Source organism: Centropristis striata, chromosome 9 (assembly GCF_030273125.1).
Source record: "Centropristis striata isolate RG_2023a ecotype Rhode Island chromosome 9, C.striata_1.0, whole genome shotgun sequence".
NCBI classification, from domain to species: Eukaryota; Metazoa; Chordata; class Actinopteri; order Perciformes; family Serranidae; genus Centropristis; species Centropristis striata.
In genome coordinates, this window is record NC_081525.1 from 6,931,147 (window position 1) to 6,952,724 (window position 21,578).

At 38.3% G+C, this 21,578-nt stretch overlaps 2 protein-coding genes across 2 annotated transcripts; both read left to right on the top strand.

The window, feature by feature from the left end:
• LOC131978110 (forkhead box protein F2-like) lies at window positions 1-3,374 on the top strand. Its single transcript, XM_059341626.1, has 2 exons — window positions 1-976; window positions 2,701-3,374. Exons 1-2 carry the CDS (start codon window positions 1-3, stop codon window positions 2,871-2,873), a joined length of 1,149 nt encoding a protein of 382 aa, XP_059197609.1. The 3' UTR covers window positions 2,874-3,374.
• A 16,342-nt stretch (window positions 3,375-19,716) lies between these two features.
• LOC131978082 (forkhead box C1-A-like) lies at window positions 19,717-21,578 on the top strand. The gene has a single exon (XM_059341595.1). It carries the CDS (start codon window positions 19,717-19,719, stop codon window positions 21,121-21,123), a length of 1,407 nt encoding a protein of 468 aa, XP_059197578.1. The 3' UTR covers window positions 21,124-21,578.

Here is a 21,578-nt window from a genome sequence, read left to right on the forward strand (position 1 = left end):
ATGACGACCGAGACCCCTCAGCAGCAGCTGGACCCTCCGCCTCCTCTGAGATCCAGCCCGGCGTCCGGCGCCCTGCACCCCGCCATGCTGAGCCCACAAGCCGCCACGGAAAGTTCGTCCACCGCCATTAAGGGAAAGAAGACGACCTCCGGTTTAAGGCGACCAGAAAAGCCGCCGTACTCCTACATTGCTCTCATCGTTATGGCAATACAGAGCTCCCCCACCAAGCGACTGACACTCAGTGAGATCTACCAGTTCCTGCAGGCTCGCTTCCCATTCTTCAGGGGCTCATATCAGGGCTGGAAGAACTCGGTTCGACATAATCTTTCCTTGAACGAGTGCTTCATCAAGCTGCCCAAAGGGCTGGGCAGGCCGGGGAAAGGCCACTACTGGACCATCGACCCGGGCAGTGAGTTCATGTTCGAGGAGGGCTCGTTTCGTCGCAGACCAAGAGGCTTCAGGAGAAAATGTCAAGCTCTGAAGCCCATGTACCGGATGATGAACGGCATAGGTTTCGGCACCTCCATTCTCCCGCAGAGTTTTGACTTTCAGGGTCCCTCCGCCACCCTTGCCTGTCACAGCAACAGCTACAACTTGGACATGATGAGCAATTCAATGGCCGGGGGGTACGACGGGCTGAGCGGCGGCCACCACGTCCCCCACATGTCCCCGAGCCCCGGCTCCACGTACATGGCGAGCTGTCCCGTGCCGTCTAACGGGGAGTACGGACCGGACAGCAGCAGCAGCCCGGTGCCGTCCTCTCCAGCCATGGCCAGCGCGCTGGACGGCCACTCCCCGTACGCCAGTACATCCGCACACTGGGCGTCCTCCGGCGGGTCCCCCTACATCAAACAGCAGCCTCTAACCTCCAGCAGCCCCGCATCCTCCGGTTTACACTCCGGCATGTCGCCTTACTCCCTGGAGCAGAGCTACCTGCACCAGAACGGCAGGGACAGCCACAGCACCGACATATCAGGTATGATGATCCACGTCTAATATATTTAGTGGTTATCATAAAAATGAAATTAACAACAACTAACGATAATAATCCTGCAGGATGCGACATTATGTTCCCATGTGCAGCAGAGGCCTGTGACAATTTAAACACGTCTTTTAAGGAGGAAAAACTCAATGTTGACGTGATATATTTTATAAATAACTAATATTTAAAATCAGGATTGTTGTGTTTATTTGAAAGGGTAAATAATAGGGGAGTTTACATATTCGTGCAAGGCCAGTAATATAAATAAAATATAAGTTATCACTTTTAATTTAAATAATTATACTTTCCTCTAAAATATTTCCGTCTGAGCGTTTATAGGCTCAGCAGCTGTGGGTGACAAAATAATTTAACAGTTGTTTTAATAATTTTATTTCATAATAAAGTTGCATTCAATGTTAATTTAATTTAAAATAACACCTTATGCCATGCACTGGCCAAAGCTTGGTTTAGTAAAAATGGACGTCAGTTTTCAAAATGTTTTTTAGGCGAATAAATAAATAAATATAATTCAGACTCTACAGAGTTGCTGATGTGATATCTCTTTAATCCATCACATCTGTACAAGTGTTCACGGGGTATTTTGATGAAGAAAAACAGCTATTTTGTGATCGCGTTCTTAATTCCCCTCTGCAGTTCACGCTCATTTACTTTAACATAACACACTGAGGCTTTACTAAAGACTGGGGATTTCACCGAGGCGAGTAAACCCATGATGGAGCCCGAAAGGGTCCCAGAGGTTAACTAAACAAAGACTGCGCAGGTCGGACCACACCGGCGGAGGATTCCAACCACCAAATATCCACAAGAGACGGAAGGCCTTGTTAAACTTTACGTAGCGTCCTAATTGAGCCTGTACGGAGGGTAAATGTGCCGGGCTGCTCGGTGCAGGGTCGGTGGCTGCACTGTCAGTCATTGAGGCTGCTGTGTTGTCTGCAGGGCAGCGAGCTGTGGCCCGGAGGATAAAGCCTGCTGTCTTCCCCTGAAAAACACAGTCACATCTGGAGTCCTTATGACCTTGACGAAGCCACAGCCTCTCCATTTATTTTTCTCTTTCTGGAACAGAGGCTCACTTACAGACACAAAATGACGAGTGGCGTTTTAAATATTCCTGCAGGTTTCAGGCTCTCCAGGGACAGAAAAAATACTAATATACACAGTACAACAATAATAATATTAAAAGCATTCAGTTTATTTTGAAAAAAATAGCTAAAAGAAGATGTGGTGCCTTTTAAAATTAAATAAAAATACTGGAAGTGATTGAGTTGTCATCTAGTGGAAGGTGTCCAAAAATTAAATGTTAAAAAATTAATAATAACATTAAACTGTCTCTGCTTTTATGCGGAAAAAATAAATACATCTATAACTGTTAATGATTCCACAGAGACGTGAGGCGGTTAGGGGGATATATATTTTTATAAACAAAACTTGTTCCTATAAAACAAGGCCTTAACCGGCATAAGGAGTCTATTTTGTCAATTTTAAAGCTAATATGAGAGTGAATATACATTTTGCGGATTATGACATTTTAAAGATATTTTTTAGAAGATTATATCTGGTTAAAACAAACGATTTTTAACCTCCACACACTGTTTTTGTAGAATAATTTCATGCAAAACTCGGTTTAAGATGCCTAAAATAAATGTATAGTGTTTTTCATAATGCATATTAACGTCCTCACCTCCTCTCCTTCTCTGCAGTGGGAATCCCTCGCTATCAGAGCCATTCATCGGTGTGCGACAGGAAAGATTTCGTGTTAAACTTTAACGGCATCTCGTCCTTCCACCCCTCGGCTGGCGGATCCTACTATCACCATCACCACCATCACCATCCCCAGAGCGTGTGTCAGGACATCAAACCCTGCGTGATGTGAGCTCTGCTGCCTTTGTGGACTGCAAACAACAGACGGACACAGTGAAACTGCAGCTCCGTCACTACAAAAAAACAATTTTCAATTTTACTTTTTTTTTTTTTTTTTTTTTAATGTTTGGAGGACTTATACGAGGATTTATTGTGCCTCCTCCGTGAAGCCAAAGTCTATTTTGAGAAAACTTACTATGCATTGAAGGAAATGAATGAAGGAACCCCCAGATGCCTTTAACTAAAAAAAAAAACCACTCTGCCAATATGAACCCCGACAAGCGTTTTCTTCTTCAAAAGAAGCTTCAGAAACACGAGTTTTAATGCGTTTGCTCTTGTAACACGTGCAAACTAAATATATTCTATGTAACTATGTCTATCCTATTAGAGTAACTACACACACGACGCTTTAGGCTAACATGGTCTGCAACAAACCTTGCACTTATTGTATAATCCTTTGCCAACTCTTTGTCCTGTAAAAGGTTTCAATAAAGCTGATATATATTTTAGGCTACATTCCTGCAGACTTCTGTTTTTCCCTGCACGTTCATGTGGAAAAGCTCTTTACTTTGCATTAAAGAGAGGTAATACTGAGCAAAATAACGTAATTATATATTATATAATATTGCTTTCTGGTTGTTTGCACATTTCCACATATGGTCAACAATGGTGGAAAGTACATTCACTTAATTTGACACTTAATAGTTGTATTTTAAATTATCTGCTACTTCACACTCATTTATTTTGGCAGCTGGAGTTAATTTGCAGAATAAGATTTAACTTATAAAACCTGTGAGGACTATTATATTTTAAACATGATTATTGAGCGAACTACTCAGTTTAAGGCAATTCCCTTGTAGCTACAACATTAAAAATGCTTCTAAGTTATGATAAAATCATACAACAGACAGAGGCCAAATCAATTCTTTGATATTCAAAATATAGTTTGCTGCTAGTATTTCTGAATTTAAGAACAGGATAGAATACATGACTTTTAGTTATTATTATTTTGAGCATTTTTATTTTGTGGTTTTGCTACTTCTACTTGAGTAAATGATTTGATTTCTATTTCCACCACTAAGGGTGAGCTTTTGTATAAATATTATTCACTATAATTTATGACATTTTATAACAAAGTCACATGTACACTATGACATTCCAGTGTGCAATATATAAACACCCTAAAATGGCTGCATGATTCTTATTTTTCAGTTAAATACACATTTTATAATTTGATAATTACATTAATTTTCAGAGTAATTTAAAAGTGACATTTATTTTATTTCCATAGTTTCTGTTTTGGAATGTGTTGTTGCAGTAGTGGAAGAAGTATTCAGATCCTTAACTTAAGTAAACCTGACACTATAGAAAAATAAAATGTAATCTTTCTGTGCTGTAACTCCATTAAAGTCCCACATTTGAATGTTTCCTCAGTAATAGTACAGACGTTTCAAAAGTAAAAGCAGAATGTCCCATGTCATTATACATTTTTACATTAGCTACTGGATTACAATTACTGGTTTATTAAAATGTAGACTGAATTTTAATGCTGTGTGAAACCAAGTTGTGGCTGTGATTTGATATCACTGTTAATAAGTAAGGAGTATTAGGAAACAGGATTACATTAAAGTAATACAGTAAACTAAAAACCACACAGGCGGATCATTAAAGCTTGCTGATGTGGGGTGTGAGGCTCAAAAGATAAATTTCCTTTGGAATTTAGATTATAATGTAAAAGTCAGAAGACACTTTGTTTGAATATTTCCACCTTTTGCATGTTTTGCAGCCACCTGCAGCCTGAGAGTCTGCACCCTGAGGCGGCTCCTGTCCATGTGGACTTCCAGGGCTGCCAACATTTGAAGACAGCACATATAAACAAATGAAACGACAGGGCCAGCTTCTCTGGAAATGCAACAATTTGGTATTTTTAGAGTGTGGTAAACAGATGAGACTCGCTACCTCGTCTCACAAACACACAGCAGACTTGTGTTGCTTCTCTTCTTTTTGTCTTGTTGTCATGACTCAAATGCAGCATCCCTCATGACTAACACGCACACATAGAGACTCTGCAGCTCCTTATTAGGCCACTGACATAATCACAGTTCCTAAAAACACTACGTGGAGTCACTATATGTGTCCTGAATGCAGCATCTAAAAAAATGTTTAGCTGGGATGTTTAATATCTGTTTCCTCAGTGTGTTGGTGCAGTGAAACTTTTCTCTGGGGCACCGTACCTTCTAAATATCTTTTCCTGTAGCTCAAAGGTAATTCATTAAGGAAGTTACAGCAAAATCAAACAAGCTTTATATAATTGTTTGGTATTATAAATGAAAACCACAGTTTTTTTTCCACATTTGAACTACCCCGAAAGCCACATGTGCAAGTCAAATTCACATGGAAACAAATGTTATGATGCAGAGAATGAGAAAGATCTGTCAGCAAATTTCACATACTTCATATCTGCTTGTAAGCAAGTTTCAGATCCAGAATCAGTGTCAGTGGGCGAGGGGCTGACTGACTGAAGCCTGGTGGTCTGACTGAAGTGGCTTCTCTCTGGTGTTTTGAACATTTTGGGGTCCAACAAATGTCATACAGGACTGTTAACAGAGAGGAAAGAACAGTCACATATCAAAAAGAAAAACGTCTTTGACTAGACAACAAAGTCCTTTCTAATTTCCTCAGTGCAAAGCCTCCATGATGAGAAATCACACAAAGTGGACCTGCAGCTGCTGGATTTTCCATGACAAGATTTTAGAGGAGAGCTGAACTTTCAATGTGGTGGAGTAGAGCGCCATCTAGTGTCTGAGAGCACCGCACAGAGATTTATTCAATATTATGAAGGACACAAAGCAGAGACTCAGACATTGGCCGATTTTACATCATCGCTCTGAGACATAAACAGTGACTTAAGAAGAAAATGGAAACAAACAAACAAATAAAACAAAGAGAAAAAGAAAGGAAGGAAGGAGGTAATGAAGACAGAACAAAATAAACAAATAAAAAAAATAAAATCAAAGGAAAAAGATAGAGAAATAGAAATAGAAATAGAAACCAACAAACAAACGTAAATGCGGCATTTGCAGCCAAGCAGGATCAGCTACATGAACATAACAATATTATTTTCTATTATTCCATTATAACACCTTCTCGCCTGGTTTAAAACCTGAGGACATTTAAACACAAGTCCACCTCTCAATAAAAGTGTCCATTTTCAGTTGCAGAGTAGCTGTCATTCCTGCCACTCATTTGTTATCATTTGTTTAAAATGATTTATTTAGGAATATGACATTTGGCCCTGCAGAACAGCTAGACAAGACAGATAATACTTTTTTCAAGTCCTTTATCATTTGAGTTAACATAGCACAATTGCAATTAAGCAAACATAAAATAACAGTCTTGGAGCAAATTTCTGACATTTCTTTGTAGGCTGACTACTTTCCCGGACTGCCATGAACAAAAACATTATTTTTTAATGGTGACTCCACTGGTTGCAACAACATAAAAAGGTCAGGATTGTATAAATGTTTATGACAAAATGAGCCTACTTTTCACTTAATTTACCTCAGTAAACATTTTTCTAATGGGTTTATGGTGTCAATCACTAGCTTTGAATATGTTTGCCCTATATAGAGTAAAATAGGTGATGATGAAGCAGGCCAGGGTATGATTTAGGACGTGGCTATCTTGTGATAGACAAAAACCAAAATCACATAGTGCACTGTGGTTGAGACCTGTCAAAGAATTTTGACCCGTTCACAATTTAAGTTAGTTAATCTTACGTTTTGGTTGCCAAAAAATGTGTGGTTCAGGTTGTTCTAAAAGACACTCTAAGGAGCTGGTTGTTCTTTTTGAATGACAGATGCACCATACTAACTAAACTCGCTTTTTAAAAATTATTTTCAGATCTTCATTAACTACGAGAGAAAACAAACATAGGGTATAAGGTGCTTACTTTTAATACTATTCTGGGGTTTCTGAAAATAAGCTTTTAAAGTGTAGCAGAGTGTGTTCACATTTCTTATTTGACATCAACTCTAAAGTCTCTATATCAAATTTCAATTCTATTGTAAAAAAAAACACTAAAGTTTGGTAGGGATTTGGAAAACTTCATCTTTTGGATGTGAAACTTACCCATCAGAAGCATAAGATTTGTTATAAAGCATACTGTTTTGTTATTAGATTCAAATTTTGAGATAATATCTTTAGGTTAAAAAATGATGGGCTGTCCAGTCTTATCGAGTATGTATTTTTTCCATATCCCTCCAAAATATAGATGGCAATGGGCAAACATAAAATAAATGTAAATTTGTCTCATCTCCACAAAAAGTTCACATTTTACCTACATCAGCAAACCTGGATTGATTAATTTATTACATGGGTAAAATCACTCAAAATTCTATAATGAACCTCTCTGATCTTATTCGAGAGACAGAATAGGAAGGGAAACAACCTGCTCTACACCAGTTTATTCAATTGTGAATCCTAAAAGAACTTTCCTCTGGGGGAAATCTTATTTTGTCTCTGTAATTTTTTCTGATATGCTTGTTTGTGCATTTTTTATCCATTATATCAATCCCACAAATGTTTAGAGAAGGTATTTGAACAGTAACAAACTTGAGGCTTCAAAACAGTCTATAAACTAGTGGGTGACGTCATAGTGACTACGTCCACTATACTGGAAATCCATCCCAGCTGTGGTAAATATTTCACTTCAATTGCACAGACAGGTTTTTAACAAAAGGATAATTAATCAATCAAAACATAAACCAAAGATACACTGAGTTGTGATTATCAGTAAAGTTAGTAGTGTGTGTGAGTGTATATATGAGTGTAGCTGTAATGTGAAAAGAAGATGTTGTGTGTCCGCAAACAAAACAACAAAGGCATAAAGGAGAGAGAGCGCCAGGCTCAAGGTGGGCGGGGTTATATAGTTATATCTACTTATATATACTATCATCAGCGGCAGCCCGCCTCCCAGGTACCTTCCACAATAGAGCACAAGACAGGGATGGGCAACTGGAGGCCCGGGGGCCGCATATGGCCCGCACCCTCACTTGAAGTGGCCCTAAGTAGGCTAAAACTACATGCATTTGAGCATGAAATCTTAAAAGTGCTGTGTAAAAATGCACAAACTTACGTCCTGCAATTAATGTTGGTCTGCTGTTCTTGCACTGAAAAAAAAGAAATGACAGTAAGTGTTTATTTTTTATTTGCTTCAAACCTTTTGTATTCCGATTTATACTGTTATACATGCATTTGAGCATGAAATATGTTAAGTTACTGCACTGTAAACATATTTAAAATTGCAGTTTCATCATATCTGGTTAAGTGCACGGTCCTATATGTGGCCCTGTGGTAGTGTCCATGAAAAATTGTGGCCCCCTCAGCATTTAAGTTGCTCATCCCTGGCCCAAGATACACCGTAATCAATAGTCCATCAGGAGACCGTCACACAGGTTACTCCACTAACATATACCATATGCAAATAGATTCATTACCAAAACATGCAGCCTGCAAACTGCTGTATTTAATAAAGAAAAAAAAAGCATTAAAATAAGTTGCATCTTTCACTCACTTCCAAATGTACGTGCCTGATTAAGATCTTTAGGACTTGTGGGAGGAGGGTGTGTCTGCAGACCCCGAGACTGCAGATTCAGACCCGCAGATCTGGACCTGTAGTTCTAGACCCCTTGTATTTTGCGACAGCGCCCCCTATTTAATTGGAAGCATTACAAACTAACTTTGTGTCATGAAATGACAATTTTAGCATTTGCTTTAAATTAAACCTAATATATAATAAATGAATGAATAAATTATTAAAGCAATGGAGTGGATGATATGAGAAAAACATATATGGGCCATCGTTTTCATACAAGCATGAAACTGTTTTCCTGTGGTCTATGTGTAGTACCTTCAGGTTGAATGCACTTATTGTAAGTCGCTTTGGACAAAAGCGTAAATGACATGTAATATAATGTAATGTAATGTTTAGGATACATATTGGCATTTAGTGTACATATGCAAAAAGTCAATTCTGTATGAATTGTATGTATATCATGTAATACACCTACACAGATGTTTTTCCTTTATTATTCATATTTTATATCATGTGTGTTGATATTGGGCTATAGCATGTATTTAGAGATTTATTGGACAGAAATTAATCTCATCCAGTGCAGAAGATCTGAAATGTATTTTTGTCTATTATTAAATTTAGGCCTTGTTTACGTCTGTAAAACAGTTGAAAATATTAACTTTGATTAATTAAGCACTCTTTTTAGGGATTTTGAGATGCTGATTTAGTTGCAGTTTCAAATACAAGTGAAATACAAGAGGTCCAGAACTGCAGGTCCAGAACTGCAGGTCCAGAACTGCAGGTCTGAATCTGCAGTATATAATATTGATTTGTGGTGGTGGTGTTCATTGAAACACTACTGCTTTTGTCCATAGGGGGCGCCAAAAACAACAAAAGATTAAAGTTCCTTGAAGTACTGTGTTTGTGTTTCTTTTCTTCTTCTCCTCCCTCACCAGGGGTTTAAAGACTCTTTAGAAGCAGAATATGAGGTTCCCTTATGTCTCGTCTCAGCTGTCTAGATCTCAGTTTTGGACGTCACATCCAAATTTTACACCTTCTCCTTCAGAGCTGACGAACTCTTGTCCTCCTGCTGCTGATCTTGTGGCTCTGAAACTGCTGTTCAGCTTGCATCGTGGCAACCATGATTGTGATTATCTCAGCACTGTTCTGCTTCCGCTGAACTTTTCTCCAGAGCATCCATTCCAGAGCCAGCTGGTTGACTGCTGCTGAAGAACGTCCTGTTTCTAGATCCTTGTTGTACATTCAGGATAGTTTCCGGAATGTGTACCTTTTTTTTTTTTGAGTTGCTGCTCTACCGAACTCTGAAGCCTCTTACAGGGTTCATACGGGTGCTTGAAATGCTTGAATTTAAATGTTGTATTTTCAAGGTTTAAAAACTGCTTGGATTTTGGATAAAGTGCTTGTAAATGCTTGAAATTCTTACTGTATTTCTCTTGCAATCTGACTATATCCATCTATAGACTATAGATAATCACATGTTCAATGTAAAAAATAATGAGTAGCCTATCTGAAATAAAGACCGTTCCTCTTTAAAGTGTAATACCATCGCTGTTGGTATGGTTCAGTGAAATCTCCCCCTTTTAGTATGTAAGTACTCATCTAAAAAATGCAATTTACAACAGGTGTAAGATACTGGAAAAGCTTGAAAATTGACCTTGAAAGTCTTTGAAAAATGCTTGAATTTGACCACTGCTAAAGTGTACGAACCCTGCTTTTAGCTTGAAATCTGAATTCTCACTGCAGCTGTGGCTTTTGTCTAGAAACTAATTTTCAATAAAATCTGAAAGCTCTGTATATCTGGCGTAAGTAGAGGCCTTTCCAGATTTTAATCTGCCATGTTACTGAAACGGTGGTGTAGTGTTTAGCACTCTTGCCTCACAGCAAAAGGGTCGCCGGTTCAACTTCCTCCCACAGTCCAAAAACATGCACTTAGGTTTAATTGGTGACTCTAAATTGCCCGTAGGTGTGAATAAGAGTGTGATTATCTGTCTCTATATGAATGAATGAATGTTACTGAGACGACTCAGTTTACCTTCTTCCTGGAAACCTTCAAGCTCCTTGGATTGGGTCAAATGAAGTACAGGCAAAGTCAGTGACACTGATGCTCTGCAGTAGCTGCATCTGGAATTAGAAAAGGATGATTGCACTCTAGGGCTTGTTAGTGAAATCTCACCAAAACATGCAGAAAAAAACGAACCTGGTCTCACAGGAATCCGTTAAATAGCCACAGATTCGCTTAAATCAAAATCCGTGGAATAGCCACGGAATAACTCAAATTTCCGTGAAACTGACACGGATTTCGCTACAATGCAAGTTGCTGACAGTCATATCCTGTGGCTATTCCATGGATATTTTTTCCTATTGGTTTGTTCCAAGTCACGTGACTTTCAAGGTCCTGCCAGTCAGAACAAAAAACATGGCGGACAGTTCTCTCATTTTTAGTGAAAAAAATCAATATTTTGACTTAGTTTCTGCATAAAAATGGATTTTGATCACATTTCTAGCGAGAAATATATGTTTTATTTTCTAAATATTCACTCAGTGAATGAACATAATACACTTTGTATGTTGGAATAGCCACAGGATATGACTGTCATTAACTTGCATTGTAGCGAAATCCGTGTCAGTTTCACGGAAATTTGAGTGATTTTGAGTTAAGCGAATCCGTGGCTATTTCACGGATTTCTGTGAGACCATGTTGAAAAAAACAGGTAGAGAGTACATGAATGGTTATTACTGGCCTGTTATCAATACCAGTGACTGTGCTCAGTGAGGCATCAAAGAAAGAAAGAAAGAAAGAAAGAAAGAAAGAAAGAAAGAAAGAAAAAGGAACAAAAAGGGAAAAGCAGAGGAGTGCCGACTCTGAAGAGGAGGTTGATGGTGGTTGCAGGTTATCCATTAGGGGGCAGAGTTCAGCAGCAGAAAGTGGCCTGTGCTTAAATAATACAGTAACTTTCTAGTTGCAACATGATTGGAAAACTGACTAACAAACCTCATATCGGGGTTTTTAAATGTTTACTTAGTGATTGTAAATACAGCATTTTTAGAAAAGAGAAGCTGAGGGTGTTTATGACAATGCATTTATTTATGTATTTTTTACACTTTTTTCAAAATGGGTTTGTTAGTTTTTAGTTTGCCAATTTTTAAATTTGACGATTTTAAATAACACTGTACAGATTATTTAATCGTATAATGACTAAACAGGGAACTTAATCCCACAACATTATTCAGACTTTTTGTTTAAAACTGTATGGACAAATCTAACGTTCCAAGGAGACATTTTCATTTAATTTATTGAAAATAAACTGAAAGAAAAGAAATCTTAATATTTATTCTGCTCAGTGTCAATGCATATCCTGATTTTTTTTATGACATAGCGTGCAAATAAAGACAGAAAAGACTGTAAGCCTGCATCGTGTGAGAAAGTGATGCCACTCGTAAATCAGAAACAGCTCAATCTGTAGGAAAAGTTATTTTCAGTCATTTCCCATGGCCTTATTTGGATTTCCAGTAAAGCTCTGTTCGTTTGTCTGTCTGAATGTCAAGTTTTCGGGTTAAAAAAAGGGGGGAAACTGCCACACTGTGAGGCGCTTTGTGGCCTTGAGAACAGTTTTACCCTCTTCCAACCAGTCACAGCCGGAGCACCAAACACAAGATTAATGTTTTGCACATGGATGATTGGCAGCTATTTATTTGAATACCAATTCCAATGTGCTCTTTTGTGCGCATGACTTTGAGGTCCTGGGATATTTTGGAAATCTGTCTGTGTTTAATTAGGCACTTAATATAAACACTGTCGATGAAACACTGAAGTGCCTGCAAAACAATTTCATACTTCTTCCCTCCAGTGAGACTTCAGAGGAAAAGACCACAAACTGATCTGATTTCAAAATATAGAATTAAAATACTGTTATTTTTATTGTGAACATTCCTTTTAGAATTCTGGACTTTGATAAACTTAATTTAGCTCATAAAATCAAGGTTTCCTTCTTTTACTTCCTTGTTGTTGCTGCATGTGCGTCGATGTGGCAGCAGAGGGAGCTCTGTTACTACTTACCTAGTGCATGTTTTGTGATAAGATGACTTACAAGCAAGGTTATAATAGTTTTGGATTTTTCATTAGTTTTAGTTTTAATTTTGTTGTGAATTTTTGTTTTCAAATTCAGTTAGTTTTAGTTAGTTTTTAGAGAGAGTTTTCTAGTTTTAGTTTAGTTTTTATTTTTTGAAAATGCTTAGTTTTAGTTTAATTTTTATTAGTTTTAGTGTTAGTTTTAGTTTTTTTTGTAATGGGCTATATGTTGGGTGCGTGATTCAAAGAGGCCATAATAAATGTTTCCTTTAATTCCTTTGGTTTATCCATCTCAGCCCCAATAAGGTTATTAACTCTTACAGTTCAGGGTGTTTTGAATTTTGGTTCGAGTGTCGACATCCCAGTCTCAGTAAACATATTTACCATGTTCAAATAAATACACTGAATTATGAACGAAAAAAGTTGACAAAAACGAAAACTAAGGACATTTTCACTATAATTTTAGTTAGTTTTGTAACCACAAAATACAGTTTTAGTTAGTTATCGTTTTTTAAAAACTCTAATTTTTATTTTTATTTCAGTTAACGAAAATGTTTTTTCAATTCTAGTTTTCGTTATTTCGTTAGTTTTCGTTAACTATAATAACCTTGCTTACAAGCTGATGAGACAAACAGTTTTTTAAAGCAATGTGCCACCAGCTCATTGCTTTAAAAAAACTGTTTATTTAATTATATATGCAGGTATATGTTTATTGTCAGGCATTAAACCAATCATAGATTTCATGTCCCAAATTAAATAAACCATTTGCCTCCTTTTCTAAACTAAAAAGCAAATGATATCTGTAAATGATGGCTGCTTTAAATCAGATAATTTGTAGTCCATACTGCCCTACAAAGCCTAACTGCAGTAACTACGCAAAAGGTAAAACTGAGAAAAACTACTTTAAAGTTTTTTAACATGTTTTAACTGGCCAGACAAATTGGTTACATGTAGATAAGTGATATGACACTTATTTCTATATATATGTATTGTATATATATATATATATATATATATATATATATATGTATTGATGATGTCAATTTAATTCTCAAAAATCATGATGATTTATCTGACCTTCGACCCCAAAAACATAGTTACTGCATTGCTGTAAAAGGTTCTAATAGTAATGCAAAAACAGAGTGGAGTAACAACAATGTTGTCTAGATTTTGTTTTCAGTAAATAAACCTTTTCAAATTGATTTTGTTATAAGTAGTTATGTGCGAATGAAGCCTCGTGAACCATTTTCTGTCTTTTCTGAGCCCACTAGATGGTGCTCTCTGTTCAACAAAGGGCTGAAACATAGACTGTATATAAATAAAGCACTCTCAATTTCTATTGCTTGAGCCTTAAGCCTTTTTCTTCCAACCAAGAGTGCCATCTAGTGGTCTCAGAAGATAATGGAAATGACTCATGAGGCTTCATTGGAACATCACTAGTTATAAGTGTATTTAAAAGTGTTTAACAACTCTATTCAAAGATGTGCATATTTTAGACTTAATATTACAAAGAAATTTTATATTTTAGTCTTAATATCATTTTATCTAACTTTTTTACTTCATCACAATCCAGATAATAATTTCCCTTTCCAATTAACTTATCATTTATATTATTTAATACACACACACACACACACACATATATATATATATATATATATATATATATATATGTATATATATGCATCAAAGATTATAATCTTATGATATAATACATTATTATGCATAATAAGTATGGTACAATGCAACAAGATAGATGAGATAATTGTAACAGCAACTCTTTTACCAAGAAGGAATGATTGAGAGTCATGTAATATATCTCATGTATGATGACTTTCTTCCTGAATTCACATGTGAAATTTCATATCTGTGTGCTGATTTTACTGACAAAACACTGATTTTCAGGTATAATTTTATTTGACCACGTCTTCATTTTGATTCATATTGATACTGTTGAAGTTAAAGTATGCAACACATCTGCTCCATTTTTCAGTTTGCCAAGACTGTTGGTGAGGAAAACTGATAGCACAAAATCTGCATCAGAGGAGGTGAGGAAGAAAGAGACAATAAGGTCCCCACACTCTATCTGTCTCATGTGACATCAAGCTGATCCTGCAAGAAATCACAAAACCTCAGAGAAAGAGGATCAGTACAGCGGCCCTGAAGGAGAAACCACAGCAGTCAGAAACTGTTCAGGGTGCAGCGAGAGGACGTTCACTGCTTAGTTTCATGTGTAGGCCTACATAATAGTCTGGTCTACCCCCTACCTTCAGTTGTCAAGCTTTGTTTCCTTTGTTCTTACATTAGTTGTTGTAGCTATTTTAACACAATATAGAGTTGAGGCCAACAGGAACTAGTTGTATTTTACATATAAAAAATGATATGATATAGTTAGAGAAGCTGGAAACATTGCTACACTGTAACAGATTGCTGTAAGAAAACAGCCAAATTGTTACAGTAACATACTGTTTTCCATTAAAAAGGTATTATACCATAGAAAACAATGCATTCTGGGCAATATTTGTAGGTAGCTTGCCGTTTCACATATGACATATACATATATATATATATATATATACATATATATATATATATATATATATATATATATATATATACACATATATATATATATATATATATATACACATATATATATATATATATATATATATATATACATATATATATATATATATATATATATATATATACATATATATATATATATATACACATATATATATATATATATATATATATATATACATATATATACATATATATATATATACACATATATATATATATATATATATATATATATATATATATATATATATATATATATATATATATATAGTCTCTTCTTGTCCACATTTTTAATGGCTGTATTTTACTTAACTAACTCATTCAGTATATGGTAAAAATGACTGAGGTTACAGTAAAGAAGCTTAATTCGTAGTAATTGGCTTTCAGACAGTAATATGCTCTATTTATTAAAAAAATGACTGCATTGTATACTGCAACAATATTGCAACTAGCTTCAGCACTATACTGGGTTTTAGTCTACTGTAGAAATCAATGAAATGCAGGATTTTACTGTAATTCAGTATGTGGTTTCATCACAGTAACAAACAAAAATGAACAGTAGAGGAACTGTAAAGTTAACAGTAGAATGCTGGCAACCCTGCTGCCAGTATTTAACTGTTAATTTACAAGACAATTGTTTACAGTGTACTTGTAATAAACATTTAAGGGTATTTTGTGTGAAAATTTGAGACATCAAATGTTTTTTTTAAAAATCTGCATGTTATAAGTTCTGACACAAGGTCTATCCTTCTTTTACTTTTGGTACTTAAATATATTATGATGTTAATACTTTCATTTTCATTTCATTAAATCAAATGTCAAATGTGGGACTTTTGTGAGTATTTATTCAATGAATTAAACTTATTAGGGTGTATAAAAGTTCAGGACATTTATGTATGACTTTCTAAAGTCTATCTCCAGCTCAACTATGTCCCATAAGTTGTTGCATAATATTTAGGTTATTAATGAGGCTGAAGGAGGCCTCAGAGAGGCTTGATACAAAAACCGTTCATAATGTTACATCAATACACCAAGACATTTGGAGCAACATGGAAAAAATCCATGCTGTGATTTAGTTTTAAAACTTGAGACATTTAGGAGATTTCTGTATTTTCGGGAAAATTGGATGAAGAGCATTTCTGTTCTCTAAACTGTTGAGAGAATTGTCAATAAACCTAGGAAAACTAAACATCTTCTGAATGCTCTAGGTCTGTAGTCGGAGAGTTAAGTAAAAGATCTGAGTGCTTCTTCAAACACTGGTTAAGAGTCACCATGCACTTTTAATTGCTGGCCACTAGGGGGCAGCAATGTGTTGTACATTAAGAATTACTTCAGTAAAGATTTCAACTTCCTCTGAAGCAGTAAGATTCAAACTTATCCAGTAAAAATCTAATTAAATTATGATAACCAATAATTTGTAGCAGAGAAAATCGCAGTAATAGTCCTTTATTATTTTCACACAGATTTAGATTCTTTGTGATTCTTGTATTTGCTCCAAGATATTATCTCAGGATGTGGTTGGTTTTCATTGGAATCTCAGTGGCAGTGACAGATGGAGGGATCTGCGCTGCACATATGAACGGGTTTATCCTGTTCCCTCACCATGATTAATAATAAAATACTTTAAATAAATATTTTACCAACCAGTAGTCCACTGCTGCCGGCTCGTGCACACAGCGGCGGGTCGCTGCAGGTTCAGGTCCCTGCAGGAACACACACACACACACACACACACACACACACACACACACACACACACACACACACACACACACACACACACACACACACACACACACACACACACACACACACACACACACACACCGACAGACGCTCCTTGTATCAGCAGGGGTCAGTGGCCAGCCGTGGCCGGGACACAGGACCCACCGGCCGGACCTCACAGATGCCAGAGTCCTGACAACACATGCAAATCACAGAACAAAGAGCAGAATGAAAACACACAAGTGAGAAATGAACTCTTCCCACAAAATTTCACTAGTTTCTTTTTTGCAAATTAAAATTCTGATAATCCTGCTGGAAGTTTCCAGGATGAAGATAAAGCAAAGCAGCTGTTATTTGTACCTCTTTTGTTGCATTAAGCTTAAACTATCTTTTTATTATATGATCTCATAGATGGAGCTTAATACCAATGAACTGCATGTTTTTTTCCCCACAAAATTAATAAGTTAAAATGTTTTAACTCAACTAGTCTCCAAAAAATGCAGTGATGATTTACAGCCTTACCAGAATTAGTTCAGGCAATATTATAAGATTTAATGTTAGAATATTTTCGTTTAGGATATATTTATGGAATTTAAAAGAACGTTCAGGTGAAATTGTTGAACTTGCTTTGATTTTGATGAATCCATAAATGAAGGATTGAACGGTTTATAAAGTCTGCAAAAACAAAATCTGCATTATGTGCAGCATGCAAACTTACAGTCAGGTCACACAGCTCACTGTAGAAATTATGAAATTGTTTAATGATTTAATACTACTCAGGTTTGTTTCAGTATGGACAAATATAGTTTTAAACTGCAAGAAGGCATTTTTCACTTTATTTATAAACTGGGACAAATAGATGTAAATATTTATTCTGCTCAGATTCTGTGGAAATCATTATATTTCAAAATAAAGTGCAAATAAAGACGGACAAGACTGCTTGTGCGTCATCGTGTGACAAAATGATGCCACTCATCAGTGCAGCTAAATCAGAAACTGCTCAATCTTCTTTGCAGTCATTTCCCATGGCCTTATTTGGGTTTTCAGAGCAGATCTGTACATTCGTCTGTCTCAATGTCTAGTTTTGAGGGAAAAGGGGGAAAAACTGGTTTGTGGAGGTTAAAGCGCCTCACAGTGTGGCAGTCACGACTGGAGCACTAAACCCAGGATTAATGTTTCTGCAGATTTCCCAGGAAATCCTGCATTATCTGCAGAATGCACCGTTTTAAAATATGATACCAGGTAATAATAAAACAGAACAACTCCGGTGTTAGTTGCATTAATGTTTCGAATAAAATCTCATTATGCCACATGCAGGGTTGCTTCATACTTTTAAAAATTATTTTAGCCTATATGACCATTTTAAACTGACATTTTCTGATATTTTTTAATATATATATATCAGAAAATGCCAGTTTAAAAAATATATATAATGTTATTTATAAAAAGAACGAATTAGTAAAATACCAAATATTTATATAAATGTTTTATCTAAATGCACAGAGCTGTGATTGTGCAGCTAATATCATATAATAAATTAACAATAAACCAAATAAAATAAAATAAGGTTTTACTTTTAAACATTAAATAGTGGTTGTTGTTTATTTTTTACACAATTTTGCTCCGTTTTTTGCAGCTGATAACAGATTAAAGAATCTTTTCTTAATCGTCTCCATCTCTGTCCTGTTTTTAAACGATTATTTCCATCAGGCTGGAAACACACTTGTGTTATTTTTAGGATTTGCAATCAACACAACCAAACATAAGTTTGGGGAGAATCGTGATGGCTGTGTTAACACCCGCTCAGTGTGAATGACATTTGGAGGTCTGAGTCTCAGCAGCCGCTCGCACCCGGGGGATCTTTTTCTCACCAATCTCGACCAAATGATCTTCATTTAACCTTTAATTAGTTTCCACACACCGCCCACCGGCGCTGTCGGGGAGCAGGAGGGAAGCATCCACACTCTTTCATGTCCGCGTGTTTATTCAGAGGCTCAGCCGCAGCTGATGAGAGTTTCTCACAGACTCCAGCTCATTTTGCATTCCAAATCGGTAATACCTTTGGTCTAATTAGAGGTTTAGGCATCCAAAAGTATTTTAATAACATACAGGTGAGCTGTTATTTTCAGTAAAGGCCTTTGATTTGAAGGAGTAAGGCTGATATAACAGAATATACTTATATTTATAATTTTGGGAGCTCAGTTTTGGATAATTTCCACTTTTACGCAGAGTTTTGGATATGAGGAGTAGAGTACATAGATTTGACGTTTAAAGGCTTTAATCCCACAATAAACTCACTTTTTTTTACTCCAAATATATTAATAAGAAGTTATTTTATGGCACGCAATATGATGAATTAATACAAATAATAAATGTCTCGCAATTTGAGTCAATAAGGGAGTTTTTCAGCATTTTAGGCACACCCTTAACAGCATTTTAATAACTCCATGTCTGAGCTGAGGAGAGAGGGAAGGAGAGAGGGGAAGGCAGAGGAGGGGGAGGAGGAGGAGGAGGAGGAGGGGGGGAGTAGTAACTTTTGTCGCCATGCAGCTTTTCCACAGGTTCATTTCGTCCTCCAATTGGATGATGGAGCACACATTCGGGGAGGAGCAGCCAGAGCAGCAAAAAGGGAGGAAAAAATGTAAAGGGTAAAAAAAAAGTTCCTTGCTGTAGACTCATGCTCCTCCAGCCTGACTGTTAGTTCACTGTGGCAGTGTGCGCTCTCTCCGGTTCACCGTGGCGAGCTGTGGCTTCAGGAAGGACTTCCAGACGACACAGACAGAAGAGAAAACTGTCACAGAACCGGAGCACACGCTGAAGCAGTGAGAGTCTCTGCGTGGACGCAGTTTGGGGAGGTTTTACGCATTGCGCAGGATGCAGGCGCGCTACCCCGTCTCCAGCCCCAACTCTTTGGGAGTTGTACCGTACATCAGCAGCGACCAGAGCTACTACCGGGCCGGCGGTGGATACACCGGGATGCCTGCGCCCATGAGCATGTACTCCCACGCGGCCCACGACCAGTACCCGGCCAGCATGGCCCGGGCGTACGGACCGTACACCCCCCAGCACCAGCCGAAGGACATGGTCAAACCCCCCTACAGCTACATTGCTCTCATCACCATGGCCATCCAGAACTCACCGGAGAAGAAGATCACCCTGAACGGGATTTATCAGTTTATCATGGAGAGGTTCCCCTTCTACCGGGACAACAAGCAGGGCTGGCAGAACAGCATACGGCACAATCTGTCCCTCAACGAGTGCTTTGTCAAAGTGCCCCGGGACGATAAGAAGCCCGGTAAGGGCAGCTACTGGACTCTTGACCCGGACTCCTACAACATGTTTGAGAACGGCAGCTTCCTACGGCGCCGGAGGAGGTTCAAAAAGAAGGACGTGCAGAGGGACAAGGATGACAGGCAGGGCAAGGACCCCTCTTCTCGCACCCCGGGCCGGGAGCAGGACCCGTCGGGGCAGGGCTCTCAGCCGGTGCGGATCCAGGATATAAAGACGGAAAACGGGACCTCGACGCCGCCACAGGCCGCGTCCCCGGCCCTGAACACCGTACCCAAGATCGAGAGCCCCGACAGCAGCAGCAGCATGTCGACAGGCAGCCCGCACAGCGTGCCCTCCACCCGGTCACTCAGCATGGACGGACCCGAGCACCACCAGCAGCACCACGGCCAGGCCCCGGCGCAGGGCTTCAGCGTGGATAACATCATGACCACCCTGCGGGGGTCTCCGCAGGCCGAGCTCTCCCCGCCTCTCATCGCCTCCTCTCGGACAGGTATCACCCCCTCGCTGTCGCTCAACTACTCCCCCAACCAGACACCCGCGTACAGCTCGCCGACCTGCAACCAGAACGCCATCTCCTCCAACTCCAACGCCACCTATCACTGCAACATGCAAACCATGAGCCTGTACGCGGGGGACAGGTCGTCCGGGGCCCACCTGGCGCCGTCCACCACGGTGGAGGAGGCTCTGCCCGACTATTGCATCACTACGACCACCGCGTCCCCGCTCGGACACGGCAACCTGAGCCAGGACGGCCACCACGCGCACCAGGGACGGCTCGCGTCCTGGTACGGGGACCTGAGCCACTTGAGCCCGGGTTACCCGGCGCAGCAGCAGAACTTCCACTCTGTGCGGGAGATGTTCGAGTCCCAGCGGATCGGGCTGAACGGCTCCCCGGTGAACGGGAATAATAGCTGTCAGATGGCGTTCCCCTCCGGCCAGTCCATCTACCGCACCTCAGGAGCTTTTGTTTATGACTGCAGCAAGTTCTGAACGCCAAAGTGTGTCTTCTAAATTAATAACACTAATATATGTTTTATATTTTTTGTACTTTTGGTCTTTTATTCACACTCCGAATGGACATAAGAGACTCAGAGACTTTCTGTCGAGGCGTGTGTAACACCAAAAACACGTAAGTTTTCTTCCCTCTCACTTCGAGAAATGTTTATAAAGATGGCTCAAATACCAGCTGTTTATGACCATAGACTGTAAATTATAACCTAATATAGTAATTTATTTTTTAGGAAAGGGGAGTGGTTGGATATTGAGGACCAAACAAAGTTTTTCCAGTTTCCTTATTGCTGCCTTTATTTGTCCCAGTTCTTGTATAGAAATAGAGGGGGGACTGTGTAGTCTATACTGACTTATTTTTATTCATTTTGTCTTATTTGTTAAAAACTATTTTTTGAAGGCATTACATTTTGTTTGTTTAATAAAGTGCCGTCTAT